The 24291-nt window shown below is 38.1% G+C and overlaps 2 protein-coding genes across 5 annotated transcripts in view; both read left to right on the top strand.

The window, feature by feature from the left end:
- Positions 1-11595: 11595 nt before the first annotated feature.
- LOC149131208 (uncharacterized) lies at positions 11596-12150 on the top strand. Its single transcript, XM_089341544.1, has one exon. It carries the CDS (start codon positions 11596-11598, stop codon positions 12148-12150), a length of 555 nt encoding a protein of 184 aa, XP_089197670.1.
- Positions 12151-19672: 7522 nt separating this feature from the next.
- Positions 19673-24291, top strand: part of LOC106871258 (uncharacterized) — a 187560-nt gene continuing 182941 nt past the window's right edge. For all 4 annotated transcript variants that reach the window (XM_052976699.2, XM_089341108.1, XM_052976698.2 and 1 more), the window contains exon 1: positions 19673-20403. In XM_052976699.2, the coding sequence (XP_052832659.2) occupies positions 20350-20403 (54 nt within the window). In that variant the 5' untranslated portion in view covers positions 19673-20349. The remainder of the gene's footprint in view (positions 20404-24291) is intronic.

Here is a 24291-nt window from a genome sequence, read left to right as displayed (position 1 = left end):
GATACTCTTCTCATTTTCTTAATTTTCATAGCATATTATGGCTGTTATTAACCACCATCTGTCTATTTCTGACAGAACATCTCTCACTTTCACCATTGCTTTTCATCCTTTAGTGAGGCAATAAAGTTAGTTCATGCTTCTTTTTCAGGGATAAACCTCACATCTATTGTTCTGAAATGGTTTCCACAAGTGGAGAGAGTTTTGTGACTCCATATGCTTCTCAGGCATTTTGCTTCTCAGCCCGTCTGTGCGTTAAGTTTACAACTCAACCAGTTTTCGTGTTGATGCATCTGCTAAAATTACCTATCACTTCTAAAGGTACTAACAAAACAGTGCATCAACCATCTCATTTGACAATATTACGGGTTCTTCTAAATCATTCACCATCTAAGCATAAAACTGAAATGTTTCAAGTAGCTTTCCTATATTTAGTTGTGGTTGTTGTTATGGTGGTAAAATAATGCTGCCAGTCCCAGTGATGTTGCTGATTCCGGCATCACCCAGATCAGGAATCGAAACCACAGTCTTACCATCATGGGTGTAACATCCTAACCACCTATGATAACAATAATAATAATAATAATAATAATAATAATAATAATAATAATAATGATGATGATGATGGAACAGTAAGCTGAGGCAAAACAAAATAATGATAATAATAATAATAATAATTATAATAATAATAATAATAAATAATAATAATAATAATAATCTTTTCTACTATAGGTACAAGGCCTGAAATTTGGGGGAGGGGGGGGATAGTCGATTACATCAACCCCAGTCTTGGAAGGATGAAAGGCAAGGTTGACCTTGGCGAATAAGAATAATAATAAAAATAATAATAATAATAATAGTAATAATAATAATAATAATGATGATGATGATGATGATGATGATAATGATAATGATAGGTATGATAAAAGAAAGAATGTCAGAAAAATCCAAAATATTGTGCTGACAAGTTCTGCCCACATCCTTAAAAAAAACCCTATCAGTTTAAATGTCTGTGTTGTATTACATGAAGATATTTTACTACTGCCCCAACCACTTCCCCTCCCCAAGCTTTCAGTCATACCATAACATCTTTTACTCTTCACGTGCCCTAGGATACTGGGTGTGTCTCGGCAAGTGATTGTAACAAACATGCAGATTAAAAGTAAATAATAATAATAATAATAACAATATATTATTATCTTCATTATTATTATTATTATTATTAAGGTGGTGAACAGGCAGAATCAGAATGTAAAAATGGGCAAAATGCTTAGCGGCATTTTGTTTGTCTTTATGTTCTGAGTTCAAATTCTGCCGAGGTTGACTTTGCCTTTCATCCTTTTGGGGTCGATAAATTAAGTACTAGTGAAACACTGTGGTTGATGTAACTGCCTAGTCCCTCCTACCATAATTTCAGGTCTTGTGCTTTTAGTAAAAAGGATTATTATCAGATGAAATAAGAACAATGATAAACGAGTGTAGAATGAATGTATAGCGTGTGTTTATTTGGTTAAACAAAAAAAACAAAAAACTGACCTTTCTGAAATATAACATCATCATTATTATTATTATTATTATTATTGGCGAGCTGGCAGAAACGTTAGCACGCTGGGCGAAATGCTTAGCGGTATTTTGTCTGCTGCTACGTTCTGAGTTCAAATTCCGCCGAGGTCGACTTAGCCTTTCATCCTTTCGGGGTTGATAAATAAAGCACCAGTTACGCACTGGGGTCGATGTAATTGACTTAATTTGTTTGTCCCCTCTATGTTTAGCCCCTTGTGGGCAATAAAGAATATGTATGATTATTATTATTATTATTATTGAGTGAGAGAGCAGTGCATGCCATCAAAGTGACACTGAGGTAAAATATACGAAGCCCAGTATACCCATCACGACTACCCGTCTGATAAGGGTACACCAGGCACATGCATCACAGCCATATGTGCGCGACATGGTGATCTCATATCAAGATAAACAGCGCATGACCTCGCAGGTGGGGTCCAGTTAGAATTTTCTTCAGGTCGAGTAGCCAATCCCACTCAAATGGTCCTTGAATAACGGTTGTCTAGGGATGTTGAATGAAACACCCATGTTTCCAAAGGTGAATTATTCAAACCCCAAAGAATACTTCTCAACACATGGCTATGATGTTCCCCCACTACTTCTGCTCGTGATCAGAGATGCACATATTGTCAGCCTCCAAGGAACATGCTCAACTGGTTAAGGTCAAACAACTGACAAGCAAATTTGTGGTATTAAACAGAATATTTGCTGTAGCCCATCTTTTATACCAAGACAAAACAATGTACATGATAACATTTCTAATCAATTAAGATCAGAAGCCATGAGAGCCACTGCCTGGTACTGCATCCGGGCATTTATTATTATTATTATTATTATTATTCAAATTCCGCTGAGGTTGACTTCGCCTTTCATCCTTTCAGATTCAATAAATTAAGTACCAGTGATATAATCAACTGTCCCCTCCTCAAAAATTTCAGGCCTTGTGCCTGTAGTAGAAAGGATTATTATTATTATTGTTGTTGTTGTTGTTGTTATTATTGTTATTATTATATGAAAACTCACAGCTTATTTTGCTGGATATGATGGAAAGTGTCAGTTGTCCAGAGCCAGCAGACTAAGGTGTCGCTTGTTTACTGGTCATGCTTTAAGAACCCAGTGAAGAATTCTTGCAGTTCCAAGCAATGCTGATTTTTGTACGTGTTCTACCTTTACATTTGTACCAATCTTTTTGAACTGTGTTAGTAGTTGAGTGCTGGTACTTCCCTGTGCACCAGTTACTATTGGTACCACATATACTCTCCTCTTTGATCACATCCTTCATATTTTCCTCTTCAAATCATCATAGCTGTTCATTTTCTTTTCTTTTTTCTCTTTGATCTTTTTGTTACCAGGACATATTATGTTGATTATCATGCATGTTCTTTCTTTTTTATTCACTACAACAATGTCTGATTTCTGATGTCTGGTCAAGTGATCACATTGAGTCATTGTATATCACAGGGTTTTGCAATCTTCATTTGCGGTGACTCCTTCTGAGTTTTTCTCATACCATATCATTGCTCTTTTTAAGCTGTGATTTCCACAGAGCTTCCAATGGATCTTTCTTACCACATTGTCATGTCATCTTTTGTATTTGCATTGTGCCAATTTCAGGCATTCGCTAACAATGTGCAATACCATTTCATCCCTCTCACCACACATTCTGCATTTGTCGTTGTCGGTAGTGTTGTTGATTCTGGACTTTACATAGTTAGTCCTTAATGCTTGTTCTTGAGCTGCACATATGAGTGCTTCTCTCTGTGTCTTCAGATCACTCCTCCTCATCTATAGCCACTGGTCTTCTGTATCTGTCTTGGCATTTGCATCTCTTGCAAACTTGTACATTTTTTCCCTTCCAGACCGTTTCTTTTTTTGGTGTTTTTTTCCCCTTTAAATCTTTCTTTCTTAACATAATTCTCAGTTTTGATGACACCGGCCTTCTTCACATGTTTCAACAATGGTTCCACGGCATTTTTTACATACCACCCTAAGCTGTTTTCCTCTGCTTCGATACAGTCCTGGCAACTGATCAAACCTCTCCCACCCTTTCATCTGGACAAGTACAGCCTATCAGTGTCACTTTTAGGGTGGAAGGTTCTGTGCATTGTCAACATTTTTCTTGTCTTCATATCCATTTTCATCAATTCTTTCTTCTGTCATAATAATGATAATAATAATAAAAACAATTATAATATTATTATTATTATTTTTATTATTATTTTTATTATTATTATTATTATTATTATTATTATTATTATTATTATTATTACCTCTGCCTTAGTGAAGGCGGTGGGTATTGTTTTCAGTTGTTTTTGTTTGTTTGTTTGTCCGTGGACAAGATACCTCAAGAACTGCTGGATGGATTCAGACGAAACTTTCAGGGATGTTTGGCCACGTGACTGGCACAAACGGATTAGATTTGGGGATTGATCCGGTACCAGACAAGGGTTCTGGATTATTTTTCAAGTTTTTTACTTAATTTTTGAGAACAGTCGGGTTAATATTTAGTATTCTCGTTTGTGAGAGCAGTCAAGTTTATTTCAGATATTCTCATACTAAAAATCATCTCTGGCTAATCTTTGAGAGGAAGTTGGTGTTGCCTTGGCAGAGGTTTGCGCTCTCTGAGTGCTCTTGTTATTATTATTATTATTATTATTATTATTATTATTATTATTATTATTCTTTCTGTCTTTAAGTTCTCAGTTCAAATTCTGCCGAGGTCAACTTTGACATCCTTTCGGGGTCGATAAATTAATTACCAGCCAAGTACTGGGGTCAATGTGATCGATTATCCCCTCCCCCAAAATTTCAGGCCTTGTACCTATAGTAAAAAGGATTATTATTATTGTTGTTGTACTTTTTTCCATTTTTTTTTTTCAATGATGCTCCAACATGCTTTCAGGGATTATCATGAAGATGTAAAATTCCAGTTTTGCACAGAAGGGGGTTTATTAAACCTGAAAGGGCAAAGTTTCAGATCAAGGAAAAAGACCAAGGAAGAGATCTTGCGTGACTTTCTGTTTGCTGATGATTGTGCTTTGATTTTTCACACATTTGAGGGATTTCAGGAAAAGGTCAACAGGTTTGCTGCATTTGGATTGACTCCTGCATTTGGACTGACCATCAGCATCAAGAAGACTGATGATTTATTCCAACCAAGGCCTGGGAAAGGACATACTTAAGACTCAAATGTGGTGATAGACAACAAGCCACTCAAACGGGTCAGGTCATTTAGATATCTTGGAAATACGGTAAACTCTAAGAGTACTCTTGATGATGAAATCAATGTTAGAATATCTAAGGTTACAAATGCTTCCGGAAAACTTTCCCATTGTTTGTGGGGTAAACACGATATCAGCCTGAAAAATAAAATAAGTGTGTACAAATCTTGTATTTTGAGCACACTTTTATATGGATCAGAAGCATAGACTTCCTACTACAAACATATGAAGAAACTTGAAACCCTCCACATGTGCTGTTTGTGCAACACATGCTACATAAAATTCAAGATAAGATATCCAATGTCAAAACCTTAGAAAAATGTGATATCTCCAGTATCCAATGCATGAGAATTCAGATGGGTAGGACGTGTTCAAATGAAAAATGGCTGCATTCTAGGAACTCTTTGGCATGGCCAACGAGTGGAGGGATATTGCGGCAAAAGATAAGTTGAAACAATCACTAAAATCTCTACAGCTTAACTAGACATCTTGGGAAAGTCATTGTTTAGATTGCTTAAAATGAGTCCTCTCCTTCAAACACTGTTATGTTGAAACCGATGGGAGCAGCTGTCATCATCATCATCATCATTATTATTGTTATATTTGTTTCCTCAGATATCTATTTCAAATGAATTCTCATTTGGAGCTATTGCTTTCTTAGCTGAGTCAGAGACCTCATCTCACTTGCCTGTTTTGTTTCTAGCATGAATTTGTTTTTATGGTTGGTTGTCCTTTCTCACACCAACCAGTTTTACAGTATACTAGGTGCTTTTCATTGTGGAACCTGCACAAAGGAGACTGTCATGTCCTTGGCACAACTAAACATTTTTCATAACTCTACATATGGTCAACAACAACTTTACAGAATGTACAGGATGTGTGAAATACAGACAGATTTCATGCAATCCTTGCTACATAGGCATTGTGATGCAAAAGAGAGTTAAACTGATAAGGACGTCCATAGGGAGGATTGAATATGGCCAGATGTAACTCCTTTACTCATTACACAAGCAGCATGGTATAGTGAATAAGAAAAAGGCTGAGTGGTAGATGAGACACAGATGCACACAAGCACGTACACTCATAGTTATTTATTTTTGCAAAGAAAAGGTCGATAGTAACTTCAAAGTTTCGTTAGTTATTGGCTTCATCAAAATGAGATTCTTCTGCTTTCATATTTTGTTTGTTTGTTGTTGTTGTTTTTATACATATTTTTGCTTCACCTTGTGGGTAGGGCTCAGTGGTTGCAATGTAGATGTGGTTTAATAGTATATTTTTGGAATGTATAAGACCGCTCTTTATTGATTGTCTGACTGAGTGAACAGAAAGAAGGAATTATTAAAATTAATAAAATACTGAATAGAATCTAAGATTTTTCAGTGGATGTACATAAGATGAGGGAGAAGGAAGAAACAAGATAAAGAAAGAATAAAAGAATAAAAAGGAAGAAGGGAAGGGAGGTTTATAGGATGGCAGAAAGAAAGAATGGGACAGGAAAACAATGAATTCTAGTTTTGTGGGTGAATGAGTTTGCTTTTTTATCTACTTGCAAATTGAGTTATACTTAGTTTGAAAAATTAAAGGCTGATTTTATTTATTATTATTTGGAATCATTCAAGCATATAAAAAAACACAGGTGAGAGAGCAGTTATGCTTGTATGAAAGTACAAGTCAAACACGGGTGAAGTTTTGTGGTTTGTGTTGCAAAGTCACATCCAAGCATATTTTAAACTGGGCAAGAGAGTCATTTTAAAGAATCTGGCTATCATAAGTAAAAAAAGAGATATTAGTATTTGATACTTTTTACATACATACATACATATGTTTATATATGTGTGTGTATGTATATGTGTGTGTGTGTGTGTGTGTGTGTGTGTATGTGTGTGTGTGTGTGTATATATATATATATATATATATATATATATATATATTCCCTAGTAAGCACATAAATGTGAAACAAGGTGGAAAGAATAGTACTCGAATACTGAAGGTAGAATAATATGCTTTACTAATAAAGCTGCAAAAACATCACAACATCACAAAAACTGTTACTTATAGTTTCACATTCCCATTCATCAGACAGTTTTGGTTGAGAAAACTGTCCGACAAACAGGAACATGAACTCTGAGTAACAGTTTTTGTAATGTCTTTACAGCTTTATTAATAAAGTGTTTGTGTATATATATATATATATATATATATGTATATTATATTTTATACAAGAAACGATGATATGTACTAAGAAATACAATACTTATCGGAGGGAGATGAAATATTGCAACTAGTAAGAATACAAGATGCATTTCAGCCTTTTTGGACCTAGTCAATGTTGTATCGTAATTTGTTACGTACAATAAATAAGATAACCAGACAACAGTAAAGAACAATGTAATGAACTAACAATCTCTTTACGAACCAACAATCAGTATTCCTTGTGAACTAACCAACTGACACCTTCCAACTTCACTGTGAACTAACACGAATTTCACTTAACTTTGAACTCTGACCCTCGAACTCACTTGGATCATTACTGTTTATACTTTACTCAGACCAGTCTATCTCTTGGAAGGGGGCATCATAACTCTCATCACAGCATCTCCCCTTCTGAGATTTCAACTCCTGTGAGAAAGTGGTATTTATGTTTATTTTTATTTCTTTCCAGCACCTCTCCCTCTTTTTTTTTTTTTTTTTTAGCTGTTGTACCTTAATTGTTGCCCGACTTTTAAGATTGTATTGTTCGTTGCACACAGCACTTTTTCTTTTCGTTGTACTAAGCACACTTTTTTTTTTTTTTGAAAATTTAATAACTTTTTTGTTTAAGTATTACTTCCAGATATCCAGTCTGTTTTCATTTTCTGAAGCTAGTTCTACAGGGTTCAATATCTTTCGATGCTGCCACTTCAAACATATCATAGAAAACTTCTTTTGATATTACCCTTCATTCTTTTGTATGTCTTATGTTTAACTGGTCTCTTATGTTCTGAACATTGTCCTTTAATTAAATACATCATGTTACCTAATCCTTTGATTACACAGCCATCCTCCCAACTTTCTTTACCATTTTTGTAATTTTTATAATGAACTTTGTCTCCTACTTTGAAATGTTTTTCTAATATTTCTAATATTTCCTTCAAATGTATTTTTTCTTTTTCCTTTATATGTATTTTTTCCTGGCAATAATTTATCGAAGATCCATTTTATTTCATGCTGGAACATTAACTCTGCTGGTGACTTTCCTGAATTAGTATTTGGATTTGGCATTATTCTATATACTCTGAAAAGTTTCGTTAGTGCTTCATCATTATCTAACTTGTTCCTAGCTTTTCTTAGAGCTCTTTTGGATGTGTCAACAAATTTTTCCGCCTGCCCATTTGACCTCAGGTGGTAGGGTGGGGGTAAATATGTGTTTTATGGCATGTGTTTTTCAGGAATTTCTTAATTCATATCCTGTGAATTGTATTCCATTATCTGAAACTAACTGGATCACCGTATCGAGGAACTTTATTGTTGTCTTTGCTATAGGTTTATTACATCTGCATACCTCTGGCCACTTTGTATAGCTATCCACAATGATTAGATAGTATGCACCGTTCACTGGTCCAGTGTAGTTGATATGTATCCTGGACCATGGGCTCTCAGTCTTTGGCCATGACTGGTATTTTACTAGTGGTGCTTTAGTTGCCAATGTGCAACCTCTACATACTTTCAACAATTTCTCAGTGTCCCTGTCCATAGTCGGCCAATATACAAAGCTCCTCATTAAAGCTTTCATTCTGGACATTCCTGGGTGCCCACAGTGGAATTGTTGCAATACTCGTTTCTGTAGTACACTTGGTACTACTACTCTCTGCACATACATTAAGACATTGTCGCAGAGTGAGAAATTATTCGAATTTGTATTTTTATTATGCTTATTTTTCAATTTTTCTTTGATTCTTTACAGATTTCATTTTGATATCATACGCTATCACCAGCAGTTCCTGGATTATATTACACACAATACTTCTTACTTCATTTTCTGACCGTTATCACAGTCTCTTCTAGTGGTTCCATGCTCTTGGGAATTAGCCTCAATAAGCAGTCTGCATGACCAATTTTCTTCAATGGAATATACTGCATCTTAAAATTGTAGTTCAACAATATTGTACCCCAGCATTGTAGTCGGTTCACTGTCTAGGTAGGCAATCCCTTCTTTGATCCAAAAATTGACAGTAAAGGTCAATGGTCAGTTTGTAACAAAAAACTTCTACCAGGTAGGAATTTGTGAAATTCTTTTACCGCAAAAATAATCGATAGAGCCTCCTTCTCTATCTGACTATACTTTTTTCCCAGCTGGCTTCATATTTCCATCTTTATACTTGTGTAGCAAGACTGTTCCTATTCCATATTCCGAAGCATCAAATGCTACAACAAAGTCCATTCTAGGATCGGAATGCAAAAGTGACAAGTCAGAATTTAGTATTTTCTTTATATCTTCAAATGCATTTTGGCACTTTACTGACCAATTCCATTTTATTTCCTTTTTTTCGTAAGTTGTTTAATGGTGCTCTCAATCTATGTATATTTGGAATGTACTGAGATTTTCTAGGCCAAGGAAAGTTTATAATGTCGGTATATTTGTTAGAGGAGGCTTATTCTTGATTGCATCTGCTCTCAATGGGTCATTCTTATCTATGATTTGACCTAGGTATTTGATTTTAGACAAAAAAAAAATTCTCGCTTCTCTTCACCGAGTGTGAAACCAAAATCCTTAATTTTTTTAAAGAGACACTTCCCGTGTTCGATATGCTCATTCCACGATTCGCTTTTGGTTAACATGTCATCGAGGAAAGGAAAAGTAAATTTACAGTCTGCCAGCATCGTGTCCATCACCTGTTGAAATATTGCAGGTGCTACCACCTCTGTGCGTGTTGACCGTTAACAGCTTTGAGCATTTTTTATCTGCTTTGATTTGTAGATATGCGTCAGACAGGTCGAGTTTTAAAAATATTTTCCCTCCATTTAGTTTTGTAAAAATATCTTCTGGGGTCGGTAGTGGATAATGGTTCATTTTTAAACAGTCATTTAAACCGGTTGAAAAGTCGGCACACAATCTAATTTTGTTATTTTTCTTTTTTATACATACAATTGGAGCTACCCATTTTGTGTAATCCACTCTTTCAATGATTCCGTTTTTTCCCAATCTGTCCAACTCATCGTCCACTTGCTTTATTGCCACAAAAGGCATCTTCTTATTAGGCTTCAACACGGGTGTATCATTATCATCTAATTCAAAACAAACATCAGTCTGTGCATAGACCTAGTTTGACCGAGAGTACTTGCAGAAACATTCTTTAAACTTTTCTCTTTAACTCTTCAGACGAATTATTTTTAGAGGGACAACCATTTACGTTTTTTCAATAGTGATTTATAGGGAAGTCCCATAAATGGAATAATTCTAACCAATCGATACCCAAAAGATCGGTTGCCTTTTTAACGACGAAGACTTTCGCTTTGCATGCTTTCCCTTGAAATGTGACATTAGTCCACATTTCGCCTATGAAATGTAATTTGTCACCTGTCATGCTACAAGCGGATTTCACTGTTTCCTCAACACAGGTTTCTCTATTTTCTTCCATGTGTCTATATTTATTATTGAAATATCACTTCCAGTATCCAATTGAAGTTTAATATGTATTCCATTTATTTTTACGTGTACGAATTTTCTTATTCGGGAGTCAAGTTTTGTTTCTGCTGAGAGCACTCTAGGATTTTTAATGTTTGACCTTCGTAATTTTCTTCTGCGGTGTGAACTCTTGGGATCAGTTCTTTTGCAGCTGTAACATTTTTCTATTTTTAAATGGACAGTCTTTTCTGAAATGTATGTCTCCACATCCATAACATAGATTAGGACATGGCACTCTTTTTTGGTTGTACTTTTCTGGTCAGCATATCTGTATTTTTGAGGAATCCTTTTCTTGAAATTTTCTACATCACAACAGTCAGTGACATGCACTTGCAACCACATACCTGGACGAAATCTGTCGCCTCCGATACAGGAAAATAGTGAAAACTACATTCACAAGTGTTGCGAATAGTCGCCGGGCTGCATAAAAATCCAATGCATGCAATTGAGGTAATATTAAATTAAAATAACTGCTAATGTATCATATCCAATGTATATATACCGTTGATAGGTAACATACAATGGTTTTATAACAGAGACAACATGTAGCTGAGGGTACATGTCACTGACAAGGCTCAAAAGGGTCAAAATGCATCTGATCTCGCTAGCTGCTGCCTGGACAATTTTTTTTCTTCTCCCTCTGATATATACTGCATTTTTAGCATAGCTCGTCTATAATAAATTTCATCTAGAACAGTAACTGCCATATTTTAGCTGTCGACGGTGTATATTGTACATATGTTAAGTATGACATATTGATGGTTATTTTTTCATGAGGAAGAGCAGCAAGTCTTCAAGTGGATTAGATTTGGCAAGACAACAACAGATGAAGGCCACAAACATTGGTACAACGGAGATGATACCAAACACGAACATGGAGTAGGCTTCATCGTTAACAAAACCAAGCAAACTCAGTCATCTGCTGTACATCTGTATCCAGCAGGCTCATCCCCATATGTGTGGCTGCAAGATGATAATATTACCATCATACATGTCTCTGCACCAATGTTGATGCCGTTGAAGAATTCTATGAGAACCTGAAGAAACTCATCGGGACAGCTCCTAAAAATTATGTCTTCATCATCTTAGAAGACTGGAACACAAATAGGCCCGAATGCATATGACCAATGAGCCAGGACACTGGGACAAATGAGAATCGGAGGAACTAATGATCGCAGACTGCAACTCCTGGAATCTGGTAGCACTCACAAACTGGCCCCAGCTAACACACTGTTCTCACATAAGACCTCGTGTAGAACATGGCATGCATACAATGATAGGACTCACAACCAATTTGATTTCATCCTCGTATCTCAACAGTTGAAATCCAGCATCAATATGGCTAGGAGTAGGACTTTCCTTGGCACAGATGTCAACAGTGATCATGATGTGGTCATAATGACAACGAGGCTCAAACTGAAAAGGACTTACAAGAAAAGAGCTATACATATTAGGTTTGATGTAGATAAACTGAAAGATCCCAAAGTTGCGGTGGAGTTTGAGGCGAAAGTGGGTGGCAGGTTTGCAGCCCTTAACTTTTTAAAAGATGATATAAATTCACTGACCGACAACATCAAAGAAACACTTTGTGAACTGGCTGTAGATGTGCTGGGGAGAAGGAAAAATAAACCATGGGTCGCTGATGACATCTTGGACCTGGGTGACATAAGATGGGACCCAAGGGAGACCAAGCTAAAGGGTTAAGAGCAACTCAACAATACAATGCTGTAAATAGGAAAGTTGGAAAGAAAATGAGAGAAGCCAGTGAGAAATGACAGGTAACTATTAGTGCCTTGTTAAGCCGAAACATATCAAGGCACTAAAAGTTATCTGTCAGAAAGAATGGGAGACAAAGCAGTAGCTAAAAGAGTGGACCCAATCATTGATGATACACTTATTTCCAAGCAAAGCAACTTAAGACTCTACCAGACCTATAGTACAATCAGCCTAATTAGGGACCCAAGTAAAGTATTGTTAAGTGTTCTGCTAAACAGACTTAAAGTAAAGGCAGAAATCCTTGTAGAAGAACAGGCAAGATTCAGGCCCAAAAGGAGTACTGTGGAGCAGATATTTAACATCATCTGCAGCATCAGTCTGATCTCTATCATAACTTCATCGACTTCAAAGAGGCATTTGAGCATATTTGGCATGGTGGGTTGTAGCAGGTGATGAATTACAACTTCGACAACAACTTCATCGAAGTAATCCAAGCACTGTATGAAAACTAAAACAGTGTGATTCTCTTGATCAACAAGAGATCATCGGAGAATTCTTCAGGACAACAGTAGTTGTTTGACAAGGTTGTCACCTATTCCAATGCTTTTCAACTTCTTCCTGAAGAACACCATGCAGGAAACACTCCAAGATTGTTTCCATTGAAGGACGGTTCATTTCTAGCCTACACTTTGTTGACATTGATTTGTTAGGAAGTAAGAAGTAGTGAAACAGAACTCCAAGAGCTCACCACCAGACTGGAAAAGATATCAGGAACATACGGGATGCAGATCAGCTCATAAAACAGCAAGACCCTCTTTAATAGAAACAACCAGAATATAGCAACCAACATAATGCTGAACAGAGAGAGACTTGATGAAGTGGACACCTTCAAGTACCTAGGATCCACTTTGACCAAGGACAGGAGATTTTAGGAGATAACAAGAATCAGTTTGGTCCCTGCTGCCATGACGAAGCTAAACACTCTATGGAAAAGCAACTTAGTTTTCCAACGTGACTCAAAGTGTACAAGTTCTTGATGACTTCTGTATGGGTGTGAGAGCTGAACTCTTACAGTTGACATGGAGCAAAAAATCCAGGCATTTGAGCACAAATGCTTCAGAAAGTTATCACACATCCTCTACTCAGAGCACAAAACAAACAACTTTTTCAGGCAGCAAATCAACAAATACACCGGCAGACAGGAACCACACCTTGCGCAGGTAAGAAAACGAAAGCTGTCTGGTATGGTCATGTATCTCACCACAACTCCCTGTTCGAAACCATCCCCCAGGGCACAGTTGATGGAGGGCTAAAGAGAGGCAACATCAAGGACTGGACTAGTTATGACACAGCGAACCTGCTACGCATGACAGAACAGACTAGTGGCAACGGCTGACTATTGATGCATCTAGAGTGAACCTTCAACGACTGGCTGCCCCAGTTAAGGGAACTTGATGATGGTTATCTAATTTATGAGTACCTGGTTTCCTGACTTATGAGAACTCTGGACAGCTCTCTCTCTCTCTCTCTCTCTCTCTCTCTCTCTCTCTCTCTCTCTCTCTCTTACACACACACAGTGTGTGCGTGTGTGTGTGTAAAGTGTCAGTGTATCTCTGGCAACATGATTAGAGAAATAGTAAGAATATAGTAGGAACATTAAGAAAACAGGATAATGCTGTTTGTTGAGGAAGACAAAAGAGATGAAAAATAAAATAAAACAAAACAAGAGAATGAAATTAAGGACAACGAAAGGTAGTAGAGTAGAAGAAGGTATAAGGAGGTTTAACTTTCTTAAAGAGGTTTATGGATATAAAAGTATACACACACACGCGCGTGTTACTACAAATGTAATATATATATATATATATGCATTGAAAAACGTACTTTAAACTGTAGAAGCTGAAAAAACAGCGAAAACTGGTCAGTAAAATGTGACCTCGAAATGAACGAAACAGACCAACTAAACGTGGAGAAGATCGAACGGCACTTACAGGAAGCGTTCACAGAAGGTTCGTACGCTGCGTTTGCTAAACTAGGAAAGGCGAGGTGGACGGGAGTGTTGGTAGTCGTGTGTGTAACAGAAATTCGAAGGTTGGCCACATTCTGGATTTATGGGGCACAGCCTGGAAAAAGCTGGCGTTCGTGGCTGGTTTTCCTGACGAGATATCAGAGCAGCTGCAACATCTGTCGAGCAGCGAAATGATATCCACGAGCGAATTCATCCCTCAAGCCCGTGTGTCGACACAAAACGCTGGGTGAAACGCAGTGGCAGTGGCAATTAAGGAAGCCTGCAGTGATCGATGAATAACGAAGAGAGAAGAGCCTCTGTAGAACGGTCGCAAGCGTTTAAAGACCAGTATTTTAGGTGTCAGGGTCTGCACATGGCGAGGTACAACAGAGAGCCGAAGCCTAAACCAATTTGTTATCGGTACAAGTGGGCGGGACATGTGGCCTACAACTGCAGCCGGGGAACCGATCAAAAGGAAGCTACTGCCTCGCTAGCTACTCCTGCATGCATGTAGAGGCGCTTGTACAGTCGCTGCCTATAGTGGGGGTCCTAGTTGGGAGGAAGTGGATACGGACTGCACAATGACCTTAGTGCCCACAAAGGTGGCTAAAACGTGGAACGAGATGAGTAGTGTAAGGGTTGTTGATGGCAGCAAAATTAGATGTAGAGGTAACAGGAAAATAGAGATGGTTGTGCGGGGAACAAAAATAAGGCTGCGAGCAATTGTGATCGACCATGTAGTGGATGAAGTTGATGTCGTAATTGGCATGGAAACGATCGACCGCCTAAGAGTTACTTTTGGTGGTGCAGGATCGCCATGTGCTGTGAGTGTGCAACAGGGGAAAGCCCTGAAGAACTGTGTTCCATACACCATCATGAACAAAGATTTTCAGGTTGTTTTCGGCGGTCAGCGGTGGACGGTTGAGTGGTACTGGAAAGGAACTTTGTGGAATAGGGTAAGCTGTTATCAGCATACTCTGAAAAGAGGTGTGCAAGTTCGAGGAAGAGGTGGAGAGATGGGATTGATGGAGGTATTTTAATCCCTTGGATGGAGAAAGTAAAGAGCGGAGTGCTGCCGTGAATGGCAGTAGTGTAGCCAATGAAAAACAAGTTCAGGCCAGTACTGGACTTTCTGCAGGGAAACAATGCGAGAGTGGAGGCAGATGACAAGGGCTTCCACAATCGTCAATTTGAAGTCTGTATATCTGCAGCTACACGTGGCTGAGAAATTATTGATGTATCAACTGGTAAAGCATAAGGGTTCGACATACTCTTTGACTAGGCTGGGTTTTGGGCTGAATTCAGCATCAAAGATCATGGCAACAGTACTCAAGTCTATTCTGGGAAAGGTGGACAAGGTAAACAAGGATATTAATTCTAATATTAACGACATCTTAGGAGACGAGACCGTGATGCCAGTAACAGAAGTTATAGGTCATCTAAAGAAGTTCGGACTAACTACAAAAACCACCGGAGATGATGGCAGGAAGAGCTGCACTAGGCTCAATGTGCAAGGAGACAAGGTAGGTGTACTGGTATTTCGGGGAGGAGATTCCGGAACTGAGCACCAGTGTGAATAGGTGAGAACAGTTCTCAATGTGTGAGAGACTGGTGGGTCCCTATCCAATTGCAGAATGGCTTCGAACAGCGTGTAGCTACGTCGAGAGACGAGTAGGCAGGGCGAGCTGGGGAAACAAAGTGGGAAAGAAGATGCGAGAGATCCTAGAGAGGATAAGAACGGAAGACCCAGTAAGAGAAGCTGGTATGTGCCCAAATTGGAGAGCATATGGTGCTATGCTAGCAGTCTAGTGAGGGGGATCGTCTGGAAATAGAGCCTGGATCAGGAAAACGGATGATTGTAATAACATCAACGTGGATGAATTGGACGAAGGGAGTGAATCTGGCTCTGAGAACAGCGGTGTACTATCGAGATTCGAACCGATTCGGCCACTGTGCTTGGATGAGTGGGATCAGTGATCACCATTGAGAGGAGAGTACGAATGAAAAAGGCGGCAGAAATGTTAATAAAGCGCTGTCTGGGGATTCTGGGAGAGCTAGCTGCAGAATTCGGTTTGAAACTGAGTAAGGTCTATGTGCCCTTCGAAAGGAATAAGGCAGACATCCCAACTAGGGTGAAAGAAGCCTGGTTGGCAGTGCCAAAGGATTCGGAGTGGGGCTTAGCTGCATATCATACATCATATAGGAGCGGATAAGATCCTGTATCTAGCCAGGAAAGTTGACTCCGAAGTTACTAGACAGAGCATTCAGAAAGTAGCTGGTAGTTGTGACAGGTATCAATCCATCGACCCTAACTCTGCATGCTCACGAGACGGGAAACAATCCAGTGGAACACAACTGGAAAGGATTGGTACTGGATGTGACGCACTACCAGCAGGGGAAGTATCTTTCGATGGTTAATTATGGACCGGGTGGATGGCGATATGGAAGGAAATCAAGTTGAGGACTGCAGACGAAGTTGCATGAATCCTGCACGAGATATTCCTGGAGCGTGGTCTTGTGGATGAATTGGTGATGGACAACTGCACTGCATTTCACTCGGAAGCGCTGGAGAAAATGCTTGATAAGTGGAACGTGTACCGCTTCTCCAGAACAGAGTATAGGCTGAATGGAAATGGGATCTTGGAGAGACACCGTCGCACGATCAAGGCTGAGAGGAAACAGATCTCACCAATTGAGGTAGTATTTTGATATAATATGTCACTCCGGTAAGGACAGACTGAGGAGTCGGTTCCACACAGGGCGATATGCAGATTTGAATGGTGCCATCTGTGTACGGTATCACAGCGACCTGTGGAAAAGAGAGATTCTGCCTTCGTTCAGATGAGGGATAATGTGTGGGTCAAGCTCCAAATGCGCGCCGCACGTTTCAACGGGGGAAAAGGAATAGTAACGGTAGTTAATTCTCAAAACGTGTCTGCGGATGGAGTACCACTTCATCCTTAGATGTCCGCAGGATCATCGATTTGTCGGACGACGGAGGAGGAGAAGAGGATGCGATCAGCACTCCATCTCTGCGGTGGTCACAGCGGGTGAGACGTCTGCTCTGGTGGATGGCAGATTTTTGACATGGAGTGAGATGATGAGATGTTCTTTGAAATCCGGGGGTGGAGGTGCGTGTGGGGCTGAGGTGGGCCGGAAGTATAGGGTTAGTGATGTCACGCGAACGACCGAGGGACTTTGCCGGAAGAAGAGTGAGGGAGAACATGAGAGCGGGAGGACGATTAGCATTTTTTTTTTTTTTTGCTTTGGGACTGTTGCTCACGAGTTCAGAGAATTTGTCGTTAGGCTGTGGCCAGAGGTTAGGCATGTGGGGTTCTCACGGACATATCCCGGCTGGGAAGGATCATCTACCTTACGAGCGGACTCGCGAGGTAGATGAATTACACCCACTCCTACATACCACTTAAAAAAAAATTTTAAGATGATAGGATGTGATTTCAAGAAAGTTTGGATTCTATTTCTGACAGGTAAAGTGACAATATACCGCAGTCATCACTGGTGACCCGCGGGACTTTCTGAATGGCACGCCTAATGAAAAATTACCTTGAATACTTCTAGTAGTGCGGCTCACCCCATGATGATCCATATCTCATGTGACCTGCTTCTCGAAAAAAGGTACCCATGCATGATTGGTTACCTAACGAATACTTCAATATCGTATAAATTTAGCTATTTTAAGGAAGGGTAAATTATGGCAGATATAATCATAGGCGGCAGTGTGTGGACAAATTACAGTCGTGTTTCATAAACACGCATTCAGTTTCGCTGTGTAAACAGAAACTGGTTAATTCTCAGAAGTCTCTCGGCAGAACGAACCTGAGAACAATTCGACTAGTTTCCGCCGGTAACTGCAACTACGTTGGAAGTGCTTACACGTGTTAGTCCTACTGAGAGAGAGCAAGCACTTCATAGTTTACTTCCGAAAAAGAAAAAAAAGAAAAGCAACGAGTAACAGGTGTGGATTTTACTCACATATCCGCCCATTCACTGAAGTACTGAAACAGAGATGTATGAATTGCGGATACATATGTGTATTCAATAAATCTGGCCATATAATGCCTGTATAGTTAAGAAGTTCACTTCGTCATAGTGATGTCCCAGGTTCGATCATACAACGCGGTGTTTTCACAGACTAATCAGGAAGCGATACATTTAGAGAGAGATAGCAGTTTGTCCACAGATTCTTTCTTAGGGGAGCCAGGACGCAGAGCACAGGAATCAATGTTTTGTTTTAAGAGTGCGTGCAGCTGACGAAAATTAAAAAAAAAATTATTAAAGCTGTTAATGGCCCCATGATTTACAAGCTGACTTCTGTGTTCCCATGACTTTTGTATAATTGTTTGCTCAGAAGAGAGAGGATCTTACACATACGTATACAGAGGCTTCTTTCAAGTACAAAATTAATTTTCTTAGGAGTTTAATAGTGGATGATTCAACTCTGGTTTCCCAGCCGGTAATTATATTTTATCGCACCCGGAAAAAAATTCACGGAAAAATTTCAATAAATGATAATTAGCATTATCCTTTGCTTCGTTATTATTAAAGCTAATACATAAAACGATTTTCTTTCACAAGTGTAAGGCCATTAAACTTAAGATATTATTTGTTTTATAATATCAAGTACAATTTATAGTATTTAAATGAAACGTCACATTTTTTCCAGTTATTTTTTTCTAGTCAAAATTGTGACTATATTTACGGAAAAATGGAAGGCAGGGAAAGATGACTGCAGTGGGATTCGAACTCAGGACATAAAAGGACGAAACCAAATGACTTCCGGGTTTTAGCGCATGTCCATGAATAAATATTGACTTAAATGCAGAAGTCTTAGGTAATTTATTACAATACGGAAGCATGAACAAGTTTAAAGCAATCGTTGAGTTTAACAAAAAAACATAGATAGTTTGGACAACTAATGTTTTAACATTTTCTTGTAATCTAATAAAAAAAGAACGGTATTTACTAATAACAAAAAAGTTGATTAGATTTTTCAGTAAAGTCACCGGTACCAAGCAGTGATGTAGTTAAATATTATTATTATTATTATTATATAATGCGAAGAAAATCTCTAATATATATAAACACATCTTATGATGCAGTTCTGTTCAGAGGCTTAAGCAAGTTTTACACTTACTACTCCAACCATGTTCTCCCTTTACATATTTTAAAGGTCTTCTCCTGAACAGTACTTAAATCATTAAGCTAAGCAATCGCCTATCTTCACAAATATATTACAAAATATTTCATTCATTTCAGAACATATATACATACATATATTATATTTTGAATTTAAAAAACCCACACATTTAATAATATTTATCTATCACCTGATTAAACCTGAAGACTGTCCAAGTTAAGGCGTGTTTATTAACTGTTCTGCAGGTTACCAACGTCCCTCCCACTTCAATTATACGGTCTACTCCTGCTATTACTTTTTCTTCCGGGCCTCCTGCAGAATCGTACAAAACTGCAGTTAAAGCCAGTCGTCAACTAACCTTCACACGGTGTTGTTGCTTTTTATGTTACCGCTACTGCGCTGGTTAAGGTGGCGGTCGCAGTGTTTGTTATGGTTCTGTGAGGCCCTGAATAGCAGGATAGGTTAGAATTCTGCTTTTAAAAAAATCATATCTTCCATTTTTCTCTTTCTCTCTCTTTGTTTTCCCTCTAAGCCGGTTATCGAGATACATACATATCTAAAAGAAGATAACACAGAATAAAAAGACCAACGTGAATCTATAACTTCATCAAAAAATATATATACTGTCAGAGAATGCTGCCAACGGGCATCAGATTGTCTACTTTTCTACAACAGACAGATGAAATGTTTCCTTGGACCTAAGAAACCTTCGACAAACCGTGGAAGGTGAGAAAGGAGTACAGTGGATAAAAAAATACTTCGGAAAATTCTAAACGATTTCAGATATAAGAAAAAAAGAAAAGGGCGAGGACGTAGTCGGCAGGAAAGAAATATCATTGGAATTTATATTATTATTATATACACCACACAAACACATATTTCTATATTTTATATACATACATATATATACATATATATTTGTTATAGCAACATCTATTGGTAATAATTACTCTACTGTAATTGAGTTATCGGTCTATCTTAGAACCGAAAGTGTCTTGGAGATCATCTCTGGCCATCTGTGATGGCTTTGGTGACCATTCAGCGTTCTCCGAGCCCCAGTAACAGCCCGGAATCGGTAAGTTGACCCATCTTCTCTTCTCTTATTTTACGATGTCTTTTTTGTTTGTTTTCGTTTTCTTTTTGTATATGTTTTTTTCAGTTTTCTTTCGTACATCACTTTGTCATTTTTTTTCTCGAAACACCTAGAGCTATGATGTACGTGTGTGTGAATATATATATATATATATACACACACACACACACACACGTATTGTATTCGTATTATATATACACATGTATATATAATGTATACATACAAATATGTATAGGCCTATATACTATATACATATTTGTGTGATTTATGTATATCTCCTTGATCGTATTTGTCTGTATTCGCACAAATGTATGTGTAAATCGAAATAAACACACGTTTAGTAGTTTTTTTCTTTTTATTTATTCCCCACCCTCCCACGAATTTCTGTTTCTCACTAAACTTGTTCCAAATGCACGCAAAGACTCCATTCTCTATTATTTCGTTAACTAATCGATCAAGTTTTTATTTCTCTTCGTGGTTTCCTTAAATCGTTAGCTTTGGAAATTTTTCTATTTCTTTAATCATTTTTTTTTTGTCTCAATTTCAAGGTTTTGATCGACATTTTTGACACAGCGATGATTCGCAAAGATTCCGGGGAAGCCCAGATCTAATTCAGCTGTCGGCCTTCTCTCTAAAAATGATCAATGTGTCTCTGATATGTATATATAATTTGTATGTCTGTCAGTGTATATTTGTATGTGTGTATAAATATATATTTAGTTATATGTCTGTCGTTTATGTATTTGTATAGACATATACGTGTATGAGAAAAATATGCATATTATGTGTGTATGCGTGAATATATGTGAACATGTAATATTTGATCGTGTGTGTATGTTTGTGTGTACTGTTATATGTGTATACATAGATATATACACACTATTATGTGTATCCATGTGCATATATGTGTGCGAAGAAATATATGTATGTATATATATTGTGTGTGTGTGTGTATATATATATATATATATATGATGTGTGGGAAAATATCTGTGTGTAAAGTGGGAGGGTCCCAGCTGATGGTTTTAAAACAAAAATCCTAAGTGTTTATTGTTGGTATATTTCTGCTCTATTATCACTCCTTTCATAATAATGTCTCTTGTCACATACTCGCACATTTTTTGTCTGTCTGTCCGTCTCTGTCTTTCTCTCTCTCTCCCCCCTCTCTCCCCCCCTCTCTCTCCCCCCCTCTCTCCCCCCCCTCTCTCCCCCCCTCTCTCTCTCCCCCCCTCTCTCTCTCTGATTACTCATAACTTCTTGATTGCTGTTTTATAAAATGCTATACTTTATTTTATACGTATAAAATTCCTTGTACATGTGACTAACACGCACACACACATAACATGTTTATAGATTCGGTGCATTATGTGGTTTAATTATAAAGTACATGAATATATCAACTGTAATAGTCATCATATGACGATGACAAGCTTAACAGCGATAGCAATCCTATTGTCATTTGATTGCGCCCCCATCACTAAATGGAGAGTTGATAAAGAACTGATAAGCAGTACACACACTATCCGGTAATTAAGCGCGCGCACACACACACACACACACACACGGCTAACTAATTACTTAACGTTTGGGTGGGTTCCGTGGCTACCCCGCACTCTTCACTACTATTACATATTTTGCATTTCCCCCTCCCCTTTTTTTTTTGTCTGAAATTTCTTTCTCTCTTCTTTGTCTTTTATCTTTCTTCACTGCTTTTTTCAGAATTATATATATATATATATATATATACACACACACACACACACACATATATGTTCTGTTAATTATTTGTTTTTCATGTAATTCTGTGGTGGACTTCTTATAATGCAGATATTACTTTTCCCCACTTCCTCCAACCTTCACATCAGGGAAATCCTCTCTCTCTCTCTCTCTCTTCCCACCTTCTCTCTCTCTCTCTCTCTTTCATAACCTCAGAGAAAAAAACTCGGTACATTCGCCTTTCCCTAAAGTAGGAATGCATAAAGATAACAAGGAATAAATCATCTGGATCGAAAATTATTATTTTTAGTTACTTTTTTTTTTGTGAGTGCATGCATCCGTATATATATATATATATATGTATGTGTGTGTGTGTGTGTGTGTGTGTGGTTATAATTTTTTTTATTTTATGGTTATATACATTTACCACACCCTGTAAGTCGTCATTTTGCTTGCATCAATTAGAATTTTGTCTTGTTCTTTTGCTGTGTGGCAAATGAAATAATAATATTACAAGAGAAATTACCATTATTATTCATTCAAATTAGTGTATTTGCTTGACTAAGCCTTGGTTAGCTTACATATTTTGCTTGTAAAAAACGGAAGGGGAGAAAAAAAGAGTAAGTCAGAGTTATTATATTGCAGCTATAACACCCTGTCTGAATCTCCAGCCCCTAAATACATGGCTACACCTTTGCTTCGTTGGATTAAATTCCACTCTGTGATCTCCATTGGTTTGTCAAAAGGTAGTCAGATATATAATGGGTTTTATTACTAAATAATGATGCAAGAGCCGTGGAAATCGTTAAGGGTGGGTGCTACGGTTATTCATTCACTGCAAGGATCAATCGTAATTATGACGATGGCTGTGGGATGATGAATAGCGGTGCTGGGTGCAGTGATGATAGTCACAGTCGTGGTTGTCATAATGGTTACGGATGAAGTGACGACGACGATGATGATGTTAGCGGTGGTAGTAGTGGTGATGTTTATGATGCTAATGATGTTACTAGTAGCCGTATTGCTGGAGTATTGTAACTGACTCATTACCCCTGGTTATTGATGTAAAAATTTAGTATATGTATATATATGTATTATATTGTGCGCGTGCTCATGAACAAAAGGATTTTCCTCATATGCGAGAAACAACCTGCAAATCAGGCATGCCGTCGCCGCCTAAACCCACCTACACTACCGCTACCACCAGCTAATATATATTTGCACTCTTAGTCGGCATCATCAGAAATAGGGAAAGAACATTAACCTTCCATCATCGCGGAATCGCTGACTAATGGTTGATGGAATATGCTTACATCCGTACACACACGCATACATACACACACACACACACACACACACACACACACGTATGTATGCTGATTATATGTATATTTTATATATATATATATGTGTGTGTGTGTGTGATTATTACTTTGCTTCCAACCACATGGTTGTGGGTTCAGATTCACTGCATGGTACGTAGGATGTCTTATATTATAACCCCAGGCCAACCAAAGCCTTTTAAGTAGATTCATTAGACAGAAGTTGAAAGAAGCCCATTGACTAAATGTGTGTGTCTGCTACCCTTGACAACCAGAACTGGTAATCTTATAATTTAGTAGTTTGGTATAAGAGACCAATAAAAAGTAAATACCAGGCTTCGTTCAACTGAAACCCTCCTAAGCATGGTGACAGTTGAATGGCTGAAGCGAGTAAAAGGAAAAAGTTATATATATATATAATGGGCTAAGGAGTGGCTGTGTGGTAAAGTAGCTTGCTTACCAACCACATGGTTCTGGGTTCAGTCCCACTGCGTGGCACCTTGGGCAAGTGTCTTCTACTATAGCCTTTGGCTGACCAAAGCCTTGTAAGTGGATTTGATAGACAGAAACTAAGAGAAGCCCGTCATATATATATATGTGTGTGTCTATGTTTGTGTGTCTGTGTTTGTCCCCCCAACATCACTTGACAACCGATGCTAGTGTGTTTACATCCCTGTAACTTAGTGGTTCAGTAAAAGAGCCTGACAGAATAAGTACTAGGCTTACAAAGAATAAGTCCTGAGATCGATTTACTCGACTAAAGGCAGTGCTCCAGCATGGCCACAGTCAAATGTCTGAAACAAGTAAAAGAATACAAGAAAAGAGATTATTC

Source organism: Octopus bimaculoides, chromosome 24, assembly GCF_046866305.1.
Source record: "Octopus bimaculoides isolate indiv1 chromosome 24, ASM4686630v1, whole genome shotgun sequence".
NCBI classification, from domain to species: domain Eukaryota; kingdom Metazoa; phylum Mollusca; class Cephalopoda; order Octopoda; family Octopodidae; genus Octopus; species Octopus bimaculoides.
The sequence above is the reverse complement of the archived record's forward strand: the minus strand, read 5'-3'. Positions and strand labels throughout refer to the sequence as shown.